The sequence below is a fragment of the Maniola hyperantus genome, chromosome Z (genome assembly GCF_902806685.2).
Source record: "Maniola hyperantus chromosome Z, iAphHyp1.2, whole genome shotgun sequence".
Lineage (NCBI taxonomy): Eukaryota > Metazoa > Arthropoda > Insecta > Lepidoptera > Nymphalidae > Maniola > Maniola hyperantus.
This window is the reverse complement of record NC_048564.1, coordinates 628,112-653,387: the sequence shown is the minus strand read 5'-3', so window position 1 is coordinate 653,387 and position 25,276 is coordinate 628,112. Positions and strand designations below refer to the sequence as shown.

The window sequence follows — 25,276 nt, the reverse complement described above, 5'->3', positions numbered from 1 at the left end:
CTATTAAGTATGCATAAAAATAGATAAAAATCTGTTTTAGAATGTACAGGTAGTCCTTTCATACGGTACCCCACTTGACATTATCTTGCTTTAAAATTTAAAAATACTAATTATTTGTACATGAATTAATTTTTTTTGTGATGTCACCATAACTTCACGGTTTTCGAGTTTTTTCCTTTACTTGTGCTATAAGGCTTACCTACCTGCCAAATTTCATGATTCTAGGTCAACGGAATGTACCCCATTGGTTTCTTGACAGACACGATAGATAGACAGACAACGAAGTGATCCTATAGGGGTTCCTTTTTTCTTTTTGAGGTACGGAACCCTAAAAAGCTTTCTCTGGGGGGCCACTAGTACATGGTCTATGGTCAATAAGTACTGGTCTTGTATAATGTAGTTCCACGGGTTTTCCGCAACATGGCGAGGTATTTAATTTTTCTGGATATGCTTTAATTGATTCATGCGATTTTAATTGTAATTGTTAGTTTTTCCTCTCAACCACGTGCGACGAAAACAATTAGTGGCATTGTTTGACGCAATAATGATTACCAAAGTCAATTATCAGTTAGTTATTAAGGACAGTCATCAGCGCAAAGCGAACAAAAAATTGTGACGACGCGTGGAATGTTTTATAATATTTTGGGTCAATCGACCTCTTTCTCACGGAGAGAACGGAGAGAAGTAAGTATAGGGCTCTCGATTCGTCTTTCCTTCGTCGAGGGAACTCTCAGGCATGCAGGTTTCCTCACGATGTTTTCCTTCACCGTTAAAAAATTGATTTAATTACATTATACGCATATAACTCCGAAAAGTTAAATGTGCGTGCCCGGAATCGAACCTCCGACCTCCAAATAGGAGGCGGACTTCTTAACCACTAGGCTATCATAGGATTCACAGTTTATCTGTGTAGTATACATATATACAATATAATGTATGATTCGCATGAATACAAGTATTTCAAATAACAATTCGCTAGCAGACAAAGTAAAATAGTAAAATAAGTGTTATACGGCTGTACTAAAGGTGTATCGTATACAGCGATGTTTGAAACAGAAAAAAAGCATTTTTAACGAATATGTAGTGAGTAGAGACGGAAGGGATAAAATACGGATACCCCTGCACTGCATACGAAGCGAATACGAGAAATCCCGGTCGAAGTAGCCGTAGACGGTAGTACTAATTAATTAGTTCGGTCCGTGAACTTCGAACCGGCAATACTCTCGGCTTCCGAAAACGAAATTCATATCAATACCTACTATTTATAGAACTGAGATATGTTGTGGCCGTATGGTAATAATTAAATGCGGCAACGGTGGAAGATGTTTATTGAGAGCCGGCTTATGATCTACTCTCCCGCTTATGGACTAACAATACTAATAAAGAAATCTTACATACTATTGTCTTAATCGTATTGCTTAACTACCTAACCTACATAATTTTGCATCACCTCTCTTTCAATCCGATGTGCAGGCAACCTACTTCGATATATATTGAGGAGTTGCATTTTTATGTTACAGCTAATATGAACATGCTACGTTTAAACTGACAATTCGTACATATTACAACTCCCCTGAAAATGTATGCGGTTACCCCTCCCCTTAAAAGAAAAAAAATGTTAGACGCTACATCGAATCAGAAGAAAAGATGATGACAATCACAAAAATAAAATCTAATGCTAAATAAAATTAAATTATGTAAGGAAACATTTTTTTTTAAATCGTTACTTCCTGTGCTCAAAGTTCAATTTATCTTATCTCTTACTTCGTATGGGCATACTTTCAACCTTACTTATAAATAGAAATATCGTAATCTATTAAGTGCAGTAAAGGATTTAACTTTTACAAAAGTTTCGAAAAATCTCATCATAGGTAATAGAATAATCTCAAAATAGCATCATAGGTATTAGATATGTATAAGCTGAGGTATCGATTTCACAAATCGACTTTAAAAGATTCTTTGACCTATCTAATAGTCGTCATCATAAGTATACAGCTGTCGTATAGCATCGTCGTAAGACGGTAAATATAAGGTTTCTATTCTAAAACCCATAATAATACCTATTATGAAGTAAACATCTCAGGTATTCATATTTCCTGGACAGTCAAAATAAACCTCTCCTAGTCTTCATCTTCCTTTCAAGTTACTTCTTCACATAATACAAATAAATAAACAAATCAACAAACGCGGCGCGTACTCTCCTAATTAATATTTAACATAACATGCTTGCAAGCATTTTTCATAAGACTTATAGTCTTCATCAAACTTATTTCTTTCAATAAGTATTTCAATAGCATTCAACTTTTCATAAAAAATTCTAGGTCTTTCACTAACACCAGCGCGGTAGATAATGATCAAGAGTCTAGACAAATATATAGTTGAATGAGGAGGTACTAAATATGCGCAAAACATCGCGTTTAAACAAATAAATAACAATCATCTTCCTACGTCAGTATGTCTCAATCTAAAATAAATATTGTATATTTTATACCTATAGCACTTCTACAGCCGAAGGGTGATCAAGCCTTTGGTTTGCAGAGTCCTAATTTGTTAAAGCCGGGTATAGTCTTATATCGTCAAAACTTGCACGAAACTAGACGAAAAACGTCTGTAGCGGAAAAATTCTCCTTATTTCATATTCATTTCCTTGTATTTGCAAATTGCATCTCGAGCAAAACCATTGTCTCGTATAACAATACAAAATGTTCGGGTACGCGTGTGTCGTTGACCACGCGATGACACCGTTATAATTCTCTGAATTATTAATATTTACGAAAGAAGTAAGTACCTATTTATTCATTTATTAATTATTATCTATTATTAGTTTAAACTATCCTACACACTATATAAAATCTTACAAATGAAGCACGAAGGGAACTTATGAGTAGATAGTGGAGCAAGTATTATTTATTATTTAAAAAAATTACCAATATTCTCCTATCCTATACGTACAAAATTAAATTATCTACCCAAAAAAAAATTACAATACCTACACATTCTACCTATTTGCCCATTACGAGAGATAAATTGCACTTACTTTAACTGTTAGCGACACATTTTATTAATCAATTTCGTGACCGCCGTGTAATCGCCGTCGTCGTCAGGGGTGATTTCGCTCATCAGGTCCGGAGGTCTGGAGTCTGCGCCTCTTCTATCTTCTTGGTGGGCCGGGAAAACCCTGGACTCCTCGAACTGGGCCGGGAATACCCTGGACACCTCCTAGTTGTGGCCGGGATAACCCTGGACGCACGATGATGCTGGGCCGATCAATGAAGCTTGAGATGTCTTCTGTTCATTATGGATTCATTTTTTTTGGCTTATTTCTTGATATTAGTGTTTCTTGATTTTTAATACAGGACGTGGAATTAGTTTCTTCTTTTTGTTCTAGCTGAGTCTTGAATATTCTTTTGAAAATTGTGTAGTCTTCTTCTTGATCGGTGCCCAGCCGGTGCACGCACTTAGATTAGGCATGCACCGACTGGCAAGGGTCGCCATGAGATATGTTGTGGCCGTATGGTAATAATTAAATGCGGCAACGGTGGAAGATGTTTATTGAGAGCCGGCTTATGATCTACTCTCCCGCTTATGGACTAACAATACTAATAAAGAAATCTTACATACTATTGTCTTAATCGTATTGCTTAACTACCTAACCTACATAATTTTGCATCACCTCTCTTTCAATCCGATGTGCAGGCAACCTACTTCGATATATATTGAGGAGTTGCATTTTTATGTTACAGCTAATATGAACATGCTACGTTTAAACTGACAATTCGTACATATTACAGAACCGAGATAGCCAGTGGTTCCGCCCGTTTCCTATTTGGGAGGTGGGGGCTTCGATTCCGGGCACGCACCTCTACCTTTTCGGAGTAATGTGCGTTTTGAACAATATATCAATTGCTTTGACGGTGAAGAAAAAGAGAGTTATCTATAATGTTCTCAAAGGTGAGTGAAGTATGCCAATCAGCACTTAGCCAGCGTGGTGGAATATGGCCGGCGATGGCATTGAGCATGATGATGATCATGTCACGATACAATTTATTACTCTTATAGAAATCAGTGCCTCAAGTTCTCTACGTGATCAAATCAGAAATCAGAAGATCCGTAGGAGAACTAGAGTTACCGACATATCTCAACGGGTTGCGAAGCTGAAGTGGCAATGGGCAGGGCACATAGTTCGTACAACCGATAGACGTTGGGGTTCCAAGGTGCTGGAATGGCGACCTCGCACCGGAAGACGCAGCGTTGAAAGACCCTCCACTAGGTAGACGGATGACATCAGACGAGTCGCAGGGAGCCGCTGGATTCAAGCGGCGCAAGACCATGGCGTGTGAAGTGGTGTGTCCCTACAAGAGACCTATGTCCAGCTGTGGACGTCTATCGGTTGATGGTGATGACTCTTGTACAAATCAGTAGGTACCTGGCTATTTTGGAGCGAGAATTTTCGGATTTGGATCGGATGCAGTGTGTAAAGAGCCTTATAAGTTAGTAGAAAACGTATATTGCTAATGGAGCGGAATGGAACGGATGTAAAAGGTTTTGAAAAATCAAATTTTCTGAAAAACGAGTAGGACCTAGAAATTCAATAATACTTTTCGAGAGTGCCGCTGCAAGCTTTAGCTTTTTCTATTTAAGTAACAATGTATGTTAAAATAAAATGTAAAAGTTTTCCTTTTCAGCCACGACTCCTGTGTAAATCCGTTACGGCACGTTCACACTGACATATCCGGGAACGGTTTTTAGGATCCGTTGTATAGAATCAGGCATTACTTTGTGGAAATCAATGAATATACAATGAACCAAATGCTTAATTTGCTATAATACGCTGAAACAATAGCTGAATAGATTCAGAGGATTATAGCAAATTAAGCTTTTGGTTCATTGTATTTTAGGATCCGATTTAGTCGCAATAGTACCTATTTTAATGCATGCACTTACACAGGCATACGATTGCAGGATCCCTTTGCGGGAACTGTTACTTCTAGGGTCCGATTTAGTGGCAACAACAACTCATGTGTTTTCACAAGCATACGGTTTTAGGATTCGGCGAAAATACACCTGCTTTTATCGCAGGATACTGCAAAAAACGGATCCCACTTTTACTATCCAATTTTGCGACTACACATCGCTCCGGCCATACTAAAATATCTCGGATCCGATTCAAACAGTATTTCAATACATGTGTTCACACAAGCTCGGATCAAGAATCACGCAAAATGACTGTGGGATCCAATAAAACTAGACGGATGTGTGAACACACTATCCGGTTTTGCAGGATCCGATAAAAAGAAGACTGACAAAACTTGACGCCGTGTGAATGGGCCGTTACTCAACCTAGCGCGGATCTAAATCCATGCAGGCGTCCTTTGTGTAACTTAGGCTCTTTTTTAGGGTTCCGTATCTCCAGAGAAAAATGGAACCCTAAAAGGATCACTTCGTTTGTCGTCCGTGTTACGACGCAATCAAGTGAAATTCACATCGTGCAGCGCTGCGGCCTAAAATTTTATAAACCTCTCTCTTTCTGTCGCATAAATATTTATCACTTATTTATCTTTCTCTCTTATGAATAAATTTTTTTTTTATTGGGTGAACTAGAGCGAAGGAACTCTTGAGGTGTTTCGGGTTTGATCCAGTCAAATATTAGGGTAGGAGTAAGTGAAATACAGCAAAGATACCTAGTCGTTTCATAGCCTACCTAGCGTCAAATTAAGGTAATATGTGACGCCTGTCAGTGTAGATCAATCCTCGACGTTTTGTTACAAGTTTCCTGACTGTCGTGAACTGAGGCTTAATCTAAATAGTAAATACTCACATGGTAAGCGACGTTGACTACGGTGACCTCGTCGTCGAGCGAGAGGGGGAATGAGGTCTCGGCGTCGAACTCTAGGTATTCCTTCTTGCGGTACATCACATTGTCGCCCTCTACGCCCTCTATGATCCGACTTTGGTAAGACCTAAAATATATAATCAATACCCATATTAGGTATAAATGTTTAGTAGGTGTTTGTTTGTTGGTTTGTCCTTCAATCACGTTCTAATGAAGCAACGCATCGACGTGATTTTTTGCATGGGTATATTTAAAGACCTGGAGAGTAACAGAGGCTACTTTTTATGCCGGAAAATCAAAAAGCTCCCACGAAATTTTCAAAAAACCTATATCCACGCGGACAAAGTAAATCAAAAACTATTATGCCTAAAAATAAATAAAAATCTGTTTTAGAATGTACAAGTAAAGCCCTTTCATATGATACCCCACTTGGTATAGTACCTAATAATATATAAAAAATAGCACTAAGTATTTGTTCGTGAACACATTCTAATTTTTTTCTTGTGTCTTTAGATTTTTTCCCTCATGTCTGGTATAAGACCTACCTTACTACCAAATTTCATGTTTCTAGGTCAACGGGACGTACCGTGTAGGTTTCTTGACAGACAGACAAAAAAGTGATCCTATAAGGGTTCCGTTTTTCCTTTTGAGGTACGAAACCCTGAAAATTACAAAATGGCAGCCATGAAAATAAATAAAAGATTAAAAAGTGTTATTACTTGTACGGAGCCATTCGCGTACGAGTCCGACTCGCATTTGACCGATTTTTTATAAGTACCTCTACATAGTATAAAACAAAGTTGCGTCCAGCCTCTGGAGCGTACAGACGGACGCACGCGTCTGTCCCTCTGTACCCTTTGATGATGCCCCCTTTGGCTTAAGCTAGTAGAAAATAAAACTTACTTTTTGGGCTTTTATAGCTAATATGTACATCATGTTAGCTCTATTATAATCTAAGTACATAAAGGAAAAAGAAAAGTCCCTAACAAAATAAACAATAACGTATAAAGAAAAACCGGCCAAGTGCGAGTCAGACTTGCGCACCGAGGATTCCTTACTATAATCGTATTTTATCGACATTTAGCGCGATAAATCAGAAACTATAGTGCCTAAAAATAAATAAAAATCTGTTTTAGAATGTGCAAGTAAAGCCCTTTCATACGATACACGACTTGGTATAGTTATCTTACTTTGAAATTTGAAAATTTTTCAATAACACATTTTAAGATTTTTTCTGTGATGTAACTACAAATTCACGGTTGTCGGATTTATTCCTTTATACTTGTGCTTTAAAACCTACCTAGCTACCAAATTTCATGATTATAGGTATACGGGAAGTACCCTATAGGTTTTCTTGACGACACGACGGACAGACGGACAGACAGACAACAAAGTGATCCTATAAGGGTTCCTTTTTCCTTGTGAGGTTCGGAACCCTAAAAATCAATAAAAAGAAAAGTAAGTTAGACATTCTTCAAGAAATAAGACTTATGGATTCAAACAGACTTATGGCACCCTTAGACGCAGGACGGGCAAATATGTTCACAAACTTGCCCGTATCAATTATGTTCAAATCTATGAGCCAGAACCTACTTGTAAACATAAGGGCCGACCTCAGTGACGACTGGCACGCCACCAGCCACAACCTCACTCGGGTTGCTGATGTTGAAGATCCTTACGTTCAACGTCAGCCCGAAAGGAATAGACTCGAAGCGCTCCCATTGCTCCGTGTTGTTCTCGAGCTGCACCTCCTGAAATTGATAGATCGATAGATAGGTGGTAGGTATAGTACGCGCCAGGTCAAGACAACAATCGGGGTGAGGACGTCCCGCACACCCTCAAAGGCCCCGCGCTTTATTTTCTGCCGCGTGCTGTAGATAGAGGCCTGTTCCACTTTATTTAATTTTATTCTGATGTGCTAGTATTAGCTCTAGACCTGAAAGGGGTATGGCAGTTTTTACTAAGTGCCTAGTAAGATGAAGCCAGAGAAAATTTAAAATTATAAAATTCCAAATTTCCCCTGCTGGGAATCGAACTTTGGTCCCACTCCTAAGACGATATATTTCATCACCATTTTCATCATCATTATCATCATCAACAAGCGATAGACGTCCACAGCTGGATATAGGTCTCTTGTAGTGACCTAGGTAGGTCTTGCGCCTTCGGAATCTAGCGGCTTCCTGCGACTCGCCTGATGTCGTCCGTCCACCTAGTGGAGAGATATTCATACACACCCTTAGGGACAATTTTTTCAAAAATCCTTTTTAGCGGATATATAATAATAGCTTATGCCCGCAACTTCGTCCGAATGGACTACACAAATTTCAAACCCCTATTTTACCCCCTTAGGGGTTGAGTTTTGAAAAATTCTTTCTTAGCGGATGTCTACATCATAATAGCTATCTGCATGCCAAATTTCAGCCCCATACGTTTAGTCGTTTAAGCTGTGCGTTGATATATCGATCAGTCAGTCAGTCAGTCAGCTTTTCCTTTTATATATTACTAGCTTATTCCCGCAACCTCGTCCGCGTGGACTACAAAAATTACAAACCCCCATTTCACCCCTTTGGGGTTGAATTTTCAAAAATCCTTTCTTAGCGGATACCTGCGTCATAATAGCTATCTGCATGCCCAATTTCAGCCCGATCCGTCCCGTAGTTTGAGCTATGCGTTGATAGATCAGTCAGTCCCCTTTCCTTTTATATATTTAGATATAGTTTTTACTTACACTTATTATGACGTTCTCGACGAGATCAGGGACCACGGTGAAGCTCAGAGAACTGATCAACACCACCAGTACGACCCCCACCACGGTGACCGTTATGCCCGCAATCAAATTACACATTTTAGGTATTTACTAATTAATTTATTAATAACTAATTAATTAATAATTAATTAATCTATCTATCTCAGTCCGCACACCTGGTACTAACCTCCCCTCACAATTGTGATAAATGCACAATAATCAATTGATAAATTTGTAAATAATTTATTAGGGTTCCTTGCAGGATTTGTAGAAAGAATGCCAGAATTTTGCAACCTTCGGTATATCATGGTCATGATGAACCCATCGCCGGCTCACTACAGAGCACCGCGGGAATATTACGCAAAACGTTGCAGTAGCGACAGCAACGTGACAGCAGTAGCAATGCGATAGTTCATTTGCTCTTTCTTCTTCTTCTTATTTTGCTTTGTGGCTATTGCTGTCTCTCTCTAGCCGGACGTTTGACAGCAATGACCGCGAGATTTACGCCTGTCGCAAGATACGTAATCACCCCGCGGGTCTCCTTAACCCCTTTTCACTCTGAAGTGAAAAGGGGTTTGGCCGTAGTCTACCATGTTGGCAAAGTGCGGATTGGCAGATTTCACACCTTGGAGAACATTATGGAAAACTCTCAGGTATTTATAGTCCGCGACAGTTTGAGATGGCAATCGGGGTATGAGGTGGAGGGATGCCCCGCACACTCGCACGTCGCACCGGGTTAACGCAGGGGCAGTGCGGGTGTGCGGGGCATTCCCGCCACGGTTGCTATCGTTTTTCTTAACCGTTAAAGTAAGTGATATTGATATCGTATATGATTGAAGCCTGCTGTAGGTTTGGGTTGTTTCGGTGCCCTTGGTTGTCCTGCGGTTCTCTTTTCACTATACGGACTACTTCCTTCATTTCCTGTGTTAAACAAAAGTTTTGAAAAGTCCGATTGTACATTTTCCTTTCCTTTCGGATGCCCTTTAAATTCTAGTAGTCGTATATAATAAGCTGCTGTGATAGCCTAGTGGTTAGGACGTCCGCCTTCTAATCGAAGGTCGGGGGTTCGATCCCGGGCACGTACCTCTAACTTTTCAAACTTATGTGCGTTTTAAGTAATTAAATATCACTTGCTTTAACGGTGAAGGAAAACATCATGAGGATACTTGCATGCCTGAGAGTTCTCCATAATATTTTCAAAGGTGTGTGAAGTCGGCCTATCCACACATGGCCAGCGTGGTAGACTACGGCCAAAACCCTTCTCACTATGAGAGTGCATCCGTGCTCTGTAGTGAGCCGGCGATGGGTTGATCATGATGATATAGTAAATATTTTAAAAAGTACCTACAGAACCACTTGACACGGATGGAGTAAGTAATCGTAAGTAGGTCCACGGATTACAGAACTAATCAGTGATATAAATGTTAATTATTTATTCGCTAATAGTGATAAGATGTACCAATTTACCCTTATCGCCTATTGCCTTAGAGAAATCTTATCAAAATATTAAAAAAAAATATCTGTTATTATTTCATGTACAGTGTACAAAGTATCCAAAGTACATTACATAGATATAGTACGCCATAGGTCGACATGACAATCGGTGTGTGAGGCGGGGGGACACCCCGCACACCCGCGCTGCCCCTCACGGGTGTGCGGGCATCCCCACCCCGATTGCCATCTCAACCAGTCGAATACTATAGTTACAGTGAACGCAAAATAAGTTGTACAATCTGAAGTTGCAACATGATGGTTTGCGCAGCTCATATACAAAGGATTAGATACACGAGCAAACCTAGTAGAGATCAGTTTACACACGACTATACTTACCCGAAATAAGGGTTCCGTTTTTTGCCATTCGGCTACGGAACTCTAAAAGGTGTGCAATGTTTTCAGGGTGTATGGGTCGTCGATGTCTGTCGCGCTCGCGTACTACAGATTACTATAACTATAGTCACATGTATTCTGCGTCGATTGCTTGTATTTCTTCTAGAGCTGCCCCCCAATTGCGTAAGAATAACCATTTCATGGCTATCGCAATCGTCAAGAAATTCTGCCCTTTGATTGGTTGATTCGCTGTTTACATTTTTTCACAGCCAATCAAAGGGCAGAATTCTTGACGATTGCGATAGCCATGAAATGGTTATTCTTACACAATTGGGGGGCTGATTTGCGAGCCCAGCCCATTTATCCACAGAACTCGATGGTGCCTGCGACTTTGTCCGCGCGGATTAAGTTTTTTTTAAATCCCAAGGGATCTCACATTTTCATGTATCTACTCGTAAATATACGTATAAAAGGAAAAGTATAATATATAATATAATACGTATAAAAGGATTTTATAGGAAAAGGTGACTGACTGATCTATCAACGCACAGCTCAAACTACTGGACGGATCGGGCTGAAATTTGGCATGCAGTAGCTATTATGACGTAGGCATCCGCTAAAAAAGGATTTTTGAAAATTCAACCCCTAGGAAATAGGGGGTTCAAATTTGTGTAGTCGCGAGCATAAGCTAGTGAAATATTATAGGTACAAATTTACTTGATATAAATTAAACACAAGAGACACTTAAAATCTTTATTGACAGTAGGTATTAAAATGTTTGACTAAAAATAATTAATTGGCAGTTCGACAATACACCTACATGCATTAAATTTTTTAAAATGGGTTGAGCGTAAATATTACGGAATACTAACAGAAAAATGTACGTAGATAACGTCCATAACATGCTTTTCTGTTTTTTGTATATTAAAATGCGTTTTATATTTATAATAAAAATATAATACAGAGACGTCGATTCTGATGTCTTTCTCTACACTAAATATAGAGTATCTGTATCTTTTTCTCTTCAATATTGCTAAAAAATGGAATTTTATGATGTAAATGAATTTTATATTAACAGCTTAAATAGTCCTCCACTTTAAACTAAAATAAGTTTGTCAGTTGTCTGTCCTTTTCTTATTAGTTATTACATTGGTAAGAAAAAGATACGAATAGGTACTCTAAACTTTAATTGCCATCAGAATCATCACCATTATTATTTATTTGTGTTCTTTTATAGAGTTCCTAAAGTAAAAACAAAAGTGATCATGAGCTGATTTTTCAATCTCCAAATATTAAATGGTCATTTCTTAGTTCCATGTTCACATTTCTTACAATATAAATATATTAAAATGTCTCAATTATTCAACAGTTAAAATTTATTTAGCGAATGAAAAATCATTTCCAAAATATTATGAGCTATGAAAGTACAGTACGTGGCAGACAGTTATGTAAATCGACCTTTAGAAGGTAGCAGATTTGTTGACCGTTGTCTCTGTCGTTGAGACCGACATAACGTCATATAGGTATGAGCGACAGACAACGCTCTGCAAAGCCGAAATGTCATTCTGATGGCCGATGTACATTACTTTCTGCCGCGTACTGTAGTACTGACGAAGTCATAGTCTAGCCACCAGTACAACTTTGATAGCTGATATCTCGGAAACGTGACACTTTAGAAGATTTTGGCTCATACAATACTTGTTTGTATTGATGCCAGCTATTGATTAACACAGGTTTTATGCAAGGCCGCTATTTTTAAAATAAAAAGAAAATGGCGCACATGTATGCCGACCAAGCTCTATACTAAAATATTAACTGACGAATAAAGACGACGAAGACAGATTTCCTATACAAAAGCTGCCAAAACGTCTTTATCTCAGTTGGCGATTGAAATATCAACCCTGAGTAAAATAATCTTTAAAGAACGAAACAACTAATAAAACCTTTAAACTATTGTCTTATTTACTTAAAGATGTTAAAATATATACTTATATGACATTCGCTGCATGCTACGTAAGGGCCCACGCATACAGACAAGAGTGGAAGAGAACCGAGTCTTCTGATAACAACTTAAACACAACGCTTCATGTATCATCATTATCATGATCAACCTATTACCGGTATTGAGCCGGGTTTCTTCTCAGAGACAGAAGGGTCTAGGCCATAGTCTGCCACGCTGGCCCAATGTTTCCTCACGATGTTTTCCTTCACCGTTACAGCAAGTGATATTTAATTATTTTAAAGCTTATTGTATAATCCGCGCCAGTTAAATAGTCGTTCTTAAAGTTAACCACAAGACACGTCGCTATAGCATTTTTTAGGCATAAGTGGGCCGCGCGACGTGAGGGAGCGGAACACACCAGCCCGCGCCCCACATTCTCCATCTGCATTAGTGTGAGTTCTATATCCGTACACGAGCGCGTGGTGAAATACCTGCGCAAGCTCGCACTTGCATCGTAGGTCAGACGCGAGTATTTAACTGCCGGGAACTATACCTACTCTTACTTTGACATACGGTTGAAATGAGGAACTTTCCAGGATGTATTCCTTCAAAGCGCCATAGATGGCGCTGTTTATGCCCTTCCAAGGAAGTAGGCAAAGGCTCCAATACAATACTATTCTTGATTTGCATAATGCTCCTTTTTGGCCCAAAAATTTAAGAGTTCCCACGATATTTTTAAAAACCTCCATCAAAGATATAACAAACAAAAAATGTGTGACATTTCCAGCTATGTTTCAGGCTTCTACAAACACTAAATAATAATTCTCAGCTTTCATCAAAAAGATTAGCACAAAAGTCATATTTACAGCGCCATCTATGAGGGTTTAAAGAACGCGCCTCTGAAAGTTCCTCAGTGCTAAACACAACGAAAATGTATGACGTCGCCCGCAGCCGTCGACTGTCTCTGCTTTTGGAAGCGTACATTTTCATAGTGTATATATTTGTGGAGCACGATCTCTTATGGCGGAAAAGTTTGAAAGTGTCCAGCTATACACAGTAAATAATAGTTCAAAAACCATCCAAAACGGCGCTAGCGTCTGCAGAGATAGTAATATGAATGTAGTAGTTATAAACGGAGTGAAGTATGCCGAATTACAAAATTTAATATTTTTAGTGACTAGAGTAGTTAGTGACAGTCCAGTATACCATACCTCAACAATTTACATAGTTTATTTCTCAAATTAGCTTTAACGCTCTTTTTAAAATGTACCCACTGGCTACAGTAGCGCCACCCTTATTTAGCACATTTTAACGGACACTTTTTGTACACGGAGATCGTGCTCCTTACCTCTACACTCCATATGTATCTAGTTTTCGGCTCTGCCGGTTTGCGTGGCGCCTAACATTTTTCTGTTAACATTTTGACAGCGTAAGAATAGTTTTGAGACCGCGTGAACAAAATAATCGCGTAAGTCTCGAACATATTATACTGAGATCACATCGATAGTTAAGTTTTTAAAAACTAACAATTATTATTAAATTACACGTAATAATAAAACGGAACCTACTCGAGTACAGCTAGCATAAAAAAAATCGCAGAAAAAATATTGAAATTACTTTGCCAGAGAATGCGCTAAGTGGAAACCGTAAAAGTGTTATGATCATAAATAAAATTAAAACATTTATTGTAGGCCAGGGACCCACATAAATAATTAATATTAATTGGCGTAAAGATATAATACGGTAACCGCTTAGCTTCAAAAGTACATACGATAAAACAATTATTTTACTAAAAAACCGACCAGGTTTCTCAACCTTAATTATGAACAAAATTTACTATTCAGTCATAGATTAATAATAATAGTTTACGATTCAGTAAAATTAAGCATGCAAATAAGTTTTTTCAAATACAATTCAGATTTTTGAAGTTCTTGCAATTCACGAAGGCGAGTGAACTTTACTTGTGGTTACGTCGTTTACACGGGCATTGCGTGAGTGTGCGTGCACGTCGGACCAATCAGTCGCGAGCAAGCGTTCGCAAACGCACACATTTACTGTACCTTACTTATACCGATACGACTTAAACACAAGCATGAGCCACTCGTCTTCGTGACATGCATTATTATACTAAATGAATACAACTATGAATGAATAAAACTATGTTTGCAATAATTAAAAACAGTATAAAAGTCTTTAAAAAATGAATTTTCAATACAGATTTTGCTATTTTCTAGACGCAATAATAAGCGCTGTGGATTTAGGAGTGGTTTATTCGTAGTGCTCTCCACACAAACGAAGTTTAGCTCTTTGTAGTATTCTAAAATTTAAATAAAGTAATTGATTAAAAATTCACTAAAAAAAATCACAAGTAGTTTTATAACGTTTAGGGCATTACTTCAAATATATCTTGTCTCGAGTTTGAATATTAACGAATCAAACTATATTTGGCCTTATTTTAGTACTAGATGATGCCCACGACCGTTCCGTTCGTCCGCGTGCATTTAGGTTTTTAAAAATCCCCTACGCACTCTTTGATTTTCCTAGATAAAAAGTAGCCCATGTTTACTGGATAAAAAGTAAAATTATAGTCCATATAAAATGAGATTTCACTCGCCATTTTTCTCAGTGTGTTGACACATCAAAAGTACGGTTAACCTTTAAAATAAGAACTAAAATAGTACTTTTGACATGACACGACAGTTGACACATTAAGATAAAATGGCGACTGAGATCTCATTTTGTACGCATTATACATCGAGTGTGGTTAATATTAAAATGAGAGCCAAACGTTTGTATGGAGCGGGTGCCGGAGAGAGTTTAACATCTAAAACATTGACTACTGAGTACTGATACATTGGAAAGACACTGAACATTTGAGGCTTGGTCAAATACAACGCAGGGCGACAACTGCACGGAGGTAGACCTCTCGCAATGCGACAGCGACACGAAGTATCGCTCGACTTTATGGAAAGGGTCGCTCATCTTTTGTAGATAGCTTTCCCGTCTACCTTTTAAAAACCGTGTTGGCTGCACGTCGCACGTTGTATGAAGCGTGCTAATAAAATGGCGGCGCTATCATTCCCTCTCACTCCCACACCATACCTGTGTATAATGTGTGAGTAAGACGGCATGATTAGCGCCGCTTCGGAACTTTATTGCCACGCAATTTTCAAGCCATTAGATCCAATAGAACTTTCAAGATAAACTTTAACATCGAAACATTAAACAGGTATCTAGTATAGGACATCGATCTTAAACTATACTTCAGCTATTATACTATTTTCTATTTGACATATTTCTCTAGTATTTTCTACATGTATCCATGAATCTATATAAATATACCTGGATTGGGCACATGGAATGTAGTGCGTAAATTTTGCGAACTAATTGGCCATTTTTGTTCTGTGTCAACTGTCATGTCAAAAGTTCAATTTTAGTTCTTATCCAAAACTGTAACTTTTGACATGACAGTCAACATAATAGAGCAAATATCGCGAGGGAATTCTCAAAATTTATACATTTTACCTAAGTAGATATTCAAGTGAAGCAAAACCTACTTATCGATATCGCTGAGCAAGTCGAATACAACTGTGGTCCGACCTCTCGCTCTGATTTGTTAGTTGAAGTGAGACAAGTAGGTATTTGTTTCAAGTAGGTATTAGTAGCGCCTGATCCACCTATTGATTGATATTATACATTCATATGCAAGAATCACCAAATGTCAATAAACACTTGCAATTGAAGACAAATAGAAAATAGTACAATAGAACAACTATGCGTTTCAACTAAGAAAAGCATCTCCATGTTGAAAACTTCAGATTTGTTTATTGTTTTGCTTATTTTTTGAACTAGATACTTACGCTTCACCTCCAATGATCACCTTAATTGAAATGCATAGTAAATATAGATTCAACACATTTAGATTTTATTATGACATCAATAAACAAACATTAAGGGCGAACACAGTTTTTTTTAGTTCACCGTCTAAGTTTTTCGTTAGTCTGTGAATCAAAACAATACAGTTATATTACATAAATTTTGACTCGGCTTGGTATATTTGCTCTATCAACTGGCATGCCAAAAGTACGGTTTACTTATACCCTTAGTTTAAAAAAAATTAGGGACTAAAATCGTACTATTGACATGACAGTTGACAGAGCAAATATGGCGGATCCGTACTCAAACTGTATGCACTATACCATAATTCCGACGGTTGATACAATTTCACAAATCAATATCCTGCTTCGACCAAAAAATGAACGATCGTTCTGTTGCCGCCGTAGCTTGACTTAGTTTGCTTAAAAGGTAGACAAGTAGCTTCTCGCTGAAATGCGTAATGGTGACATCTATCTATAGAGCGCACTCTGACTTAGCTTAGCCTTAAGACAAAGTGAAACGTGACAGATGTATATCTTTCACATAAATCTGTCTCGTTTTAACTCAATCTTAAGTCTGTGCAAAAGTCAAAGTGCGCTCTATAGATCTGTCTTAGAGGCTTGTTACCGCCAACTGACAATAAAGTCATGATACGAGTAAAAACCTAACTCCAGAACGTCTAAAGCGCCGAGCGATACGCGTCGCTTACGTGTTTCTCCGAGGTTTCTACGCTTTGTTAATCTTTTAAGCAAACAAAGTATATTAATCATTTATTTCCGAATTTGTTATCAAATTGTCCGGTAGTTAGAATTGTCCAAGTTAGTCCTTTGTCAATAACAATTGCGTTTTGGCACATTTGTCGTGTAAAAATACGTTTTGTCAGTTTTAGTACAGTTTATTTCTCAGCTAGGTTAAGAGACCCTCGGTTTATTAAAGTTTTGAAGTATTTTTATGTAAATGAATCCTATTACAATATTTTTCGGGGTCGGATCGGTGCCAATTAGGAGCCATTGTGGAGTTCAAAATTCGCGCAGCTAATAAGCTAATTAGCACCGGCCCCAAATTTTTTTGCAGTACACATTAAATTGGTTTATTAAGATTTTTCAAAAAATATATTGATCTCTCAAAAACAAATTTTACAGATCAATACTATTATCTTTGTCCCATTTGTCTCAGTGAGCCTGTGGTGGTGTTCTCGCAGTCACCACTAATAGGTGATTTGGTTGCATTCTTCAATGATACACTGCTTCCTGTGTGGCCATACTTAGGTTGCTTGATCAAAGACTTCAATATTGGAATTCGAATTATCTTCAATGTACAGAATTGGGCCTGTTACAGTTTTATTATAATGAGTATAGATAATGTTGTTTTGATACAAAACAAATGTGCCAAAAGAGATTTGCCTTATTACGAACAAGACTTTAGTCGACTTATTCAAAGTTACGTCATAACATAGTTTTTGTCCATAGCCTTTTTTTTTCATTAACTTGTTGGTTCGCGTTTCGCGCCGCTGCGACTAGGTTTATACTTTATAGTGACACTAAATTTAGTGCAATCCGCAATCGTATTATTATTGTAAGTCCGTGTATTGTATTCATCGGTTATCATCTCTTACGTGCTAAAGTGTTTACTATAATTAGTTAGCATAATTTTCCGCGTCTTTGGATATAATCTAATAGAAAAGAAAACGTTTCTTTAATTAACAAAATAATTATAATAAGTCAACCATTTTTGTGTCTTACTTATAGGCATCGAGCACATCAATGTTTTTTTTTGAAAATTCACCCCTTAGGGGGTTAAATGAGAGATGAAATAGTGTGTGCAAGTCCGTTATTTTTATGTTACAAATAGGTAGATTGTGCCTACTTACGTCTGCGCTATTTCTAGAACCATTTCAAAGCAATACGACTGTTGGTTGGTTGAGAATAGTGCTCGGTGCTAAAAGGTACAGTACTACCACTACCAATGTACCTGCGCAGAAATCTCATTATAGCATTTTGGCGCGAAAATATCTCAGCCAATCATAGCGTCCGCTATTGGGTTTGCATGCGCGCCATATTTGGTACGCACGAATTATGAGCGTGATAACACAAGTCTTGCCGATGTGACTTATAAAATTGGTAGTACTGTAACGAAAGAGTTGAACATAAAGTTCCCTGATTAGCTGATACAGATTTTTTGTAAATCGACTTTCTATTCGAATCTATCTATGTCCTAAAGTAAAGTCATACATCAGATATCGTAACTATAATAGTGATTAAGTTTTAAAACGCTTAATATTAAATTTAAAAGTTAAAACATAATCTATTTTATGATAAGTATAATAATCTACAAGAGTCTATATACTACCGCGGGTTAATCTCCGCGCAGTATGTGCTTACAAACTATCATAATAACTATATGTTACAACTACATTAACATCGAAGTAAAACCGCCGGATGCCGAATGATCCCCATTAATTGTAAAGTTTATTTTTCGTTCCGTGCAAAGACATGCTAGTTTGATATAAAATAAACTTTTATATTGAGAAACATTTAATAACAACTAAAAAGTACACGTCAAATATATCAAAAGAAATATATTATGTACTGTAATGGAGTTAGGAAAATATTCTCCGAAAAATTATAAAATAAACTTTTGTATTGAGAAAAATTAAAATATTCTTTTAATTACAGCGCAGAAAACTACGTCAAATATATAAAAAGACATATTTGTCCGAACAGTTAAAATTGTTATAATTTTGTTGAATTGAGTTATGAAAATTTTCTGTGATAAAGTAAAACATGCTCAAATATTAAGAAATATATGTATGTACATATATAATGGGGCCAATTCTCTGGTACACAATTTCTAAACTAAACTAAATTAACAGGTCTAAATGTAGTGCTGTCCTTTTCCGCAAGCAACATAATGAAAGGGATAGCAATAGATTTAGACGTGCCATTTTAGTTTAGTTTAGAGATTGTGTACAACAGAATTAGCCGCAATATACAGTTAAAATAGTTGAAATTTTAATTTAATGAAGATAAAACTTAGTTTATTATTAATGGTAAAAATATTTCATCAGACAAAAAAATATTCGCGTTAAAATTTGTTAAAAATAATAAATTACTTAATTTCTCATATTATAGGTATTTAGTTCTGACTAAAACCAAAATAAAAAAAAGAAAGGAAAAGGTCCAGTTGCTTAAGCGTATTATTTTTTCTAAAGACAAAAAAACTGGCCATAATACAATAAATGGTATTTAGACAATTAGCGGTAAAATGAAATGAAAGGTGTAAAGGTTCTTTCTATAGTTCTAGGATAAAAAAATATTAAAATGTCGGTCTGACAGAGTATATTCTACCTTTATAGCTATGTCGTGGATGCGTGACAGAAAAAGACGCGACACGATACGATGCGATTCGACACGATGCGATGCGACTTTATCCAAGCGTCCATTGAAAGAGTAAAATCTGCAGAAGCTAGCTCTGGATGTTGCGTCTCTCTATCCAAGGAGAGAAGTTAGTATAGCGCTCTATCTACCCTCGGCAACCTGGGCGGTCTACTCGGCTTCTGGAGTGAGCTTGGATGGCTGGAGTGAAGACTTCAGCGGGGAGGGGCAATGCACGCACAACAGACGGAAACGTTTAAGTGCGGAAACCAGCCCAGAGCGAAGAAGAAGAAGAAGCGCTCTATCTATTACGTAATCCCATACAAATGACAGAGACAAAAATATAGCAACACCAACCAATCACGAATGAAACTAGGTTTTTGGAATTCAATTTCAAATGTTTTTGACGACATTTTCGAAATAAATTTCGAATGTTTTCTGAAAACATATTCATGATTGGTCGGTGACGGAAAACCGTTAACGCCCACTGAATTTTTGTCTTTGTGATTTGTATGGGATGTAACACAGAGAGCCCTATACTAAGCTATACTATCTCTCTGTGGATAGATGTGGAATTTAAGGCAGTGTGGTCTAGTGGTCGCAGTAGAGGATCCCGCCTGCGCTAGAGGTCGTGTCGCGTCAGGGGTGTGGGTGCGGTGTGAGCTAGCGGTCGCAGTTGAGGATCGCGTCGATGGAGAAGTCCCGCCGGCGCTGCGGCTCGGGGCGCAGCAGCAGGCAGGCGCGCAGGGGGCCGAGCGGGCCCGCGCCCGGCTCATTTCAGCTGGGCTTGCCGCCCGCCTCGCGCATTATTAGCTGAAACAATGTTTGTTTACTCAGATACAAGTTAGCCCCTGACTGCAATCTCACCTGGTGGTAAGTGACAATGCAGTCGGAAGTCAAAGATGGAAGCGGGCTAACCTGGAAGGGGTATGACGGTAGTTTTTTATTAAACCCACACCCCTTTGGTTTTTACACGGCATCGTACCGGCACGCTAAATCACTTGGCGGCACGTCTTTGCCGGTAGGGTGGTAACTATAGCCACGGCTGAAGCCTTTCACCAGACCAGAAATTTAGAAATTATAAAATTTCAAACCTTTGCCGGGAATAGAACCCGGGAGCCAAATTGTGCTTATCGTGATTTGGCTCTCGTAATTCACTAAAGAATATCTTTAATTTTATAATATTATAAAATAAATAACTAAATTTGTAGTTTTTGAGGCCAAAACTTGATTCTTTGAACATACGAAATGAGTCTTAACACCGCTTTTGGGAGGCATTTTGCCTTAAGAGTTGGCTATCCCGGCACTTCCTCCACCTTAACATTAATGTAAATTTTGCCTCAAGCGCAAGTGGGAATGGCCGAGAGCTCGTCTTACCTGTGGTCGCTCAGAGGTGATGGTCTCGTTGCGCGCGGGCGCGGGCGGCGCACGCCCCGGCCCACCGTTCTCGCGCGAGCACCGAGGCACCTCGCCCGGCCCGCCCACCACTGCCAAATGTTATGCTACGTATAGACTGATGCACGGTAATGTAACATGAAATTAAAGAATTCACCTTCCGCATTGGTGTAATGTATATATGTAATGTAACACAATTTGTAACAAGTTCTGATACTCTGGACGCCTTGCGCGCACGAACTGTGCATTGCATGCGCACACTACGAGCATTTCAAGTCGCGCGCGGTGGGATCTGCGAATTGTCGGTTTTTCGAATGAACGCAGTGTGCTCATAGCGCCAGTGTGGACGGCTTGTGTTGAGAACAATACCATACAATACATTTTATTTTTGAAGCACGTATCGAAAATCTAGGAGTAAGTCATATCAGTGAACGAATTTTCGGAATCAGAACATTAGTTTCGGAGCTTACCTCCTACATCCAAATTTACAATCTTTACTTTTTTTAATATGTATCATAGACTAGGTGACGCCTGCGACATTGTTTGCGAGGTTTTATAACGGCTATTCTTTAATTTTCCACGATGAAAAAATAATCTGTCATTTTCCATGTCCTGGTATAGGACAAAGAGCAGCGACGCTGTCTCGCCTGCAACGGCGGAACGGCAACTATCGTCTGCGTTCGGGTACTAGGCTCACATAGCGTGCAGGCTATCTCGTGGCTTACGTAGTCAGCGCACGTGCGATGCCTACAGCAGCGGGCCGGTGACCTATCGTATGCGGTGAGAACGGGTACAGGGTACTAGGCTCACATAGCATGCAGTATATCTCACGGCTTACGCGGCTGGTGCAGACGACAGCAGCAGAGCTATCTCGCCAATCGACTGCGGTGGATACGGGTACTAGGCTCACATAGCGTGCAGGATATCTCACAGCTCATGTAACCAGTGCAGACGGGACGGGGAGCTGTATGCGGCGGGTACCAGGCGCACATAGCGTGCAGCGAGTCTCACCTGCAGTGAGCGGGATGGCGAGGCGCGCGTTGACGGCCAGCAGGTGGTCGCGGCGCTGCAGCAAGTTGCCCACGTGCTCCTCGAGCCGCACGTTCTCGGTGCGCAGCTGGTGCAGGCACGACAGCAGCGACGCTACTGTTCACAATCACTTCATAACATAGCCGCTTACACACAGCCCAAGCTATTCAAGCGAGCGAAACATCAATATACAGGGTGTTACATAATGTCCGTACCATTCCCGCAAGCTGAGGTTAGGACTGTTGTGCAGATGTACCAAAATAATAATGTGATACCTTGACATTGCTGCCTGCCTTTCATGCATTGCTGCCTGCCTTTCATGATTCTAGCTCAACATGTACCCAATGGGTTTTGATTCCTTTGACTGGTCTTGACAGACAGACATACTGACAATAGAGCGATTATTTTTTAAATAAAATAGCGAGGAAACGATCATGCTGGTCACCTGATGTTAAGTGATTACCGCCGCCCATGAACATTTGCAGCACCAGAGAAACCGCCAATGCGTTTGCCGCTCTTTCTTGATCCGTCCTCTGAATAACCCCATGTTGTAATCTAGTGGGAACACCGTCCAAGGGAGTTGGTTCCACAGTTAAAAAAGGATCTGGCACAACGGGCGGGGTAAAAGGGTTTCTTTTTTTCTGGAGATAGGGAACCACATTCGCATTTATAATATTAGGGGTGGTACGAAATGAAATACGACTTACTATCGAAGTGTTGAGCCTGTTCCATCAAGAACTGCGAGCCTTGTTCCCACTGCCTCTCGAGCAGCTGGTCGAGGCTCTGAGCGCTCGACGTACCGCGACCCGAACTTGTGCTCTGAAATCACAAACCAATCATCTTTTATCACTGTACCACAGCAGCATAGCTGTAGCGTTCGGCAAGCTTCGAGATCTTCTCGTCCAAAATCCCTCGGTGAGTGAAGACCAAAGTCTTTGAACAACAACAGTGCGTGTTGCCAGTGATGACATAATAATTATGGCTCCAAGACATGGTCGCTATGAGCCTCATATAAATGCTTAGTTACTCAGCGGGCGAGAAAGAGAGTTATGCTTGGAATTTTTCTATGTAATCTAATAAGAAATGAGGGGATCCTTAGAAGCACCAGATTAACCGACATGGCTCAACGGGTTTCGAAACGAAGAGGCAATGAGCAGGGTACATTGATTTGAAACACCGATAGACGCTGAGATTAAAAGGTGCTGGAATGGTATTCTAAAATACTTGCAGCGGAAAGTAGTGTTGGGAAGACACCCACTTGAAGTGTTCGATATCAAATTCGGCAACGGGGCAAGACCGTGGCGTGTGGAAATCCCTACAAGAGAGCTATGTCCAGAAGTGGACGTCTATCGGTTGATGGTGAAGATGATTATGGGACCGCCTACGCAGGTGAGGGAGGAAGCAGGTGTCAACTCACGGGCGCAGCCTTGTTGATGAGCGGCGGGGGCACGAGCGCGTCGGGCGCGCCGGAGCCGGCGGCGTGCGCGGCCAGCTCGGCCGTCAGCTGCTCCTGCAGGCGCGCCGCTGCGCCGCTCTCGGGATTCAGCTCGTTGCCGAGCATGTGCGGCGCCGTGCAGCTCGCGCCCATCCTGCTCACCAAAACACATCCATCAGGCACCCTCGTTTGTAACAACAACAAAAGGCTATACACGTCGATATAAATGACAAGATATGGTCAAGCGAACAAAATTTTTCACGGTTTAGGAACCAAATAAATCAGCGCCACCTCTTAGATACTAATGAACGACCCGTTTGAAATCCAGACGTCACTGAGGTTGCATTGGTGCTAAAGCACCACTGAGTCAGTGCCATTTTGTTTGTTCAAGAACACTGTCCATACGAAGTAATATATAAGTCAATGGCAATACAGGTTGTAACCAGAACGCTAGCAAAGGGCTATCATTATACTATCTAAACACAATCCAATACCAATAACAGTTTGCTTTATACATGTAGTTTTAGTGATTTAGTATTTTTCAAATCTGTTTAACCGATTATGAAATTTGATAGCTCCCGGAAATTGACACAGACAACTTTATATCCCGGAAAATCAAAGAGTTGCCACAGGATTTTTAAAAACCTTCAAAAAAATTCAAATTCAAATTTCTTTATTGCGAATCTGGGTAAACAGTGGAGATGTTACAAAAACAAAAAGGTACAGCCAAATTCTGCCTATTAGCATGCAATATGTTATGAGATATTGATTATTGTCATTGATTAATTATTATTAAAATCTAACTCAAATTTCTACATCTAAATATTATAAGTCAACTTAACCTAATGTGCCAACATTTCATTGAGAGAATAAAAACATTTATCTATTAGCCACAAAAAGTTCAAGTTAAAAGTTTGTGTAATTTCACAATAACAATTTATTCTGCGAGAATGAAATAAAAATTGTATTTTCAGAACCCTAGTTTTTGCTTACAAAAAAATATCTTCACTTACCTATTTTCCAGTTTAGGCTTCAACGGGCGCTCTGAACCTGTAAACAGAAACATTTTAATTTTATGAAGTTTCCAAAGTTACTTTGTTTGTCTTATCTTTTCACGCCGAAACCACTAGTACCGATTTCAACAAAAATACACAAATCGGTTGCATTGTAGGGACGGTCATAGGATACTGATTATCTCGGCAAACATTTTACCAATTTGGAAGTGTCTCTCCAAACTATTCAGTTTAGAAAAAATATATATTAGAAACCTCAATATCATTTTTGAAGACCTATCCATAGATACCCCACACGTATGGGTTTGAAGAAAAAGAACATTCAATTTCAGTTCTAAGTATGGAGACCCCTTGTCTCTCTGTTTTTTTTTCTATTTTTGTGTGAAAATCTTAATGCGGTTCACAGAATACATCTACTTACCAAGTTTAACTTGTTAAGTACCTAGATGTATTGGTCAGTATAGTTCTTATAGTTTCGGAAAAAAGTGTCTGTGATATACTGACGGATAGACAGACAGACATGACGAATCTATAAGGGTTCAGTTTTTTGCTATTTGGCTACGGAACCCTAAAAAAGGGGATAGTACATACTGGGCGAGCTCGGCGGCGAGTCTTTGATAGTCTCTTGGTAGAGCGGCGGCGGCGTGGCTTGCGGCGGCCGGCGGACGCTCGCCAGCGTGTGGGTGGCCGTCGGCTCTGTGGGAAACATAACTGTTTTCACTACTTATGCTCGTAAAGTACGTATCTCGGAAACTCTCATACTTATTTCAAACTTTCTGAGTTTCTAGCGTTCAAACTATCGTCTC

The 25,276-nt window shown here is 39.3% G+C and overlaps 2 protein-coding genes across 2 annotated transcripts in view; both read right to left on the bottom strand.

Annotated features, from left to right (window-relative positions):
• The window catches only part of Snmp2 (Sensory neuron membrane protein 2), a 36,968-nt gene extending 29,412 nt beyond the window's left edge, over nucleotides 1–7,556 (bottom strand). The window contains exons 1-2 of the mRNA XM_034983564.2: nucleotides 7,427–7,556; nucleotides 5,819–5,960 (exon numbers count right to left, since the gene is read on the bottom strand). Of these exons, the coding sequence (XP_034839455.2) occupies nucleotides 5,819–5,914 (96 nt within the window). The 5' untranslated portion in view covers nucleotides 5,915–5,960; nucleotides 7,427–7,556. The remainder of the gene's footprint in view (nucleotides 1–5,818; nucleotides 5,961–7,426) is intronic.
• A 3,589-nt stretch (nucleotides 7,557–11,145) lies between these two features.
• Nucleotides 11,146–25,276, bottom strand: part of LOC117995636 (protein AF-10-like) — a 57,123-nt gene continuing 42,992 nt past the window's right edge. The window contains exons 20-26 of the mRNA XM_069508989.1: nucleotides 25,062–25,166; nucleotides 24,471–24,507; nucleotides 23,440–23,611; nucleotides 22,730–22,841; nucleotides 22,005–22,136; nucleotides 20,976–21,085; nucleotides 11,146–20,411 (exon numbers count right to left, since the gene is read on the bottom strand). Coding sequence (XP_069365090.1) covers nucleotides 20,376–20,411; nucleotides 20,976–21,085; nucleotides 22,005–22,136; nucleotides 22,730–22,841; nucleotides 23,440–23,611; nucleotides 24,471–24,507; nucleotides 25,062–25,166 — 704 coding nt within the window. The 3' untranslated portion in view covers nucleotides 11,146–20,375. The remainder of the gene's footprint in view (nucleotides 20,412–20,975; nucleotides 21,086–22,004; nucleotides 22,137–22,729; nucleotides 22,842–23,439; nucleotides 23,612–24,470; nucleotides 24,508–25,061; nucleotides 25,167–25,276) is intronic.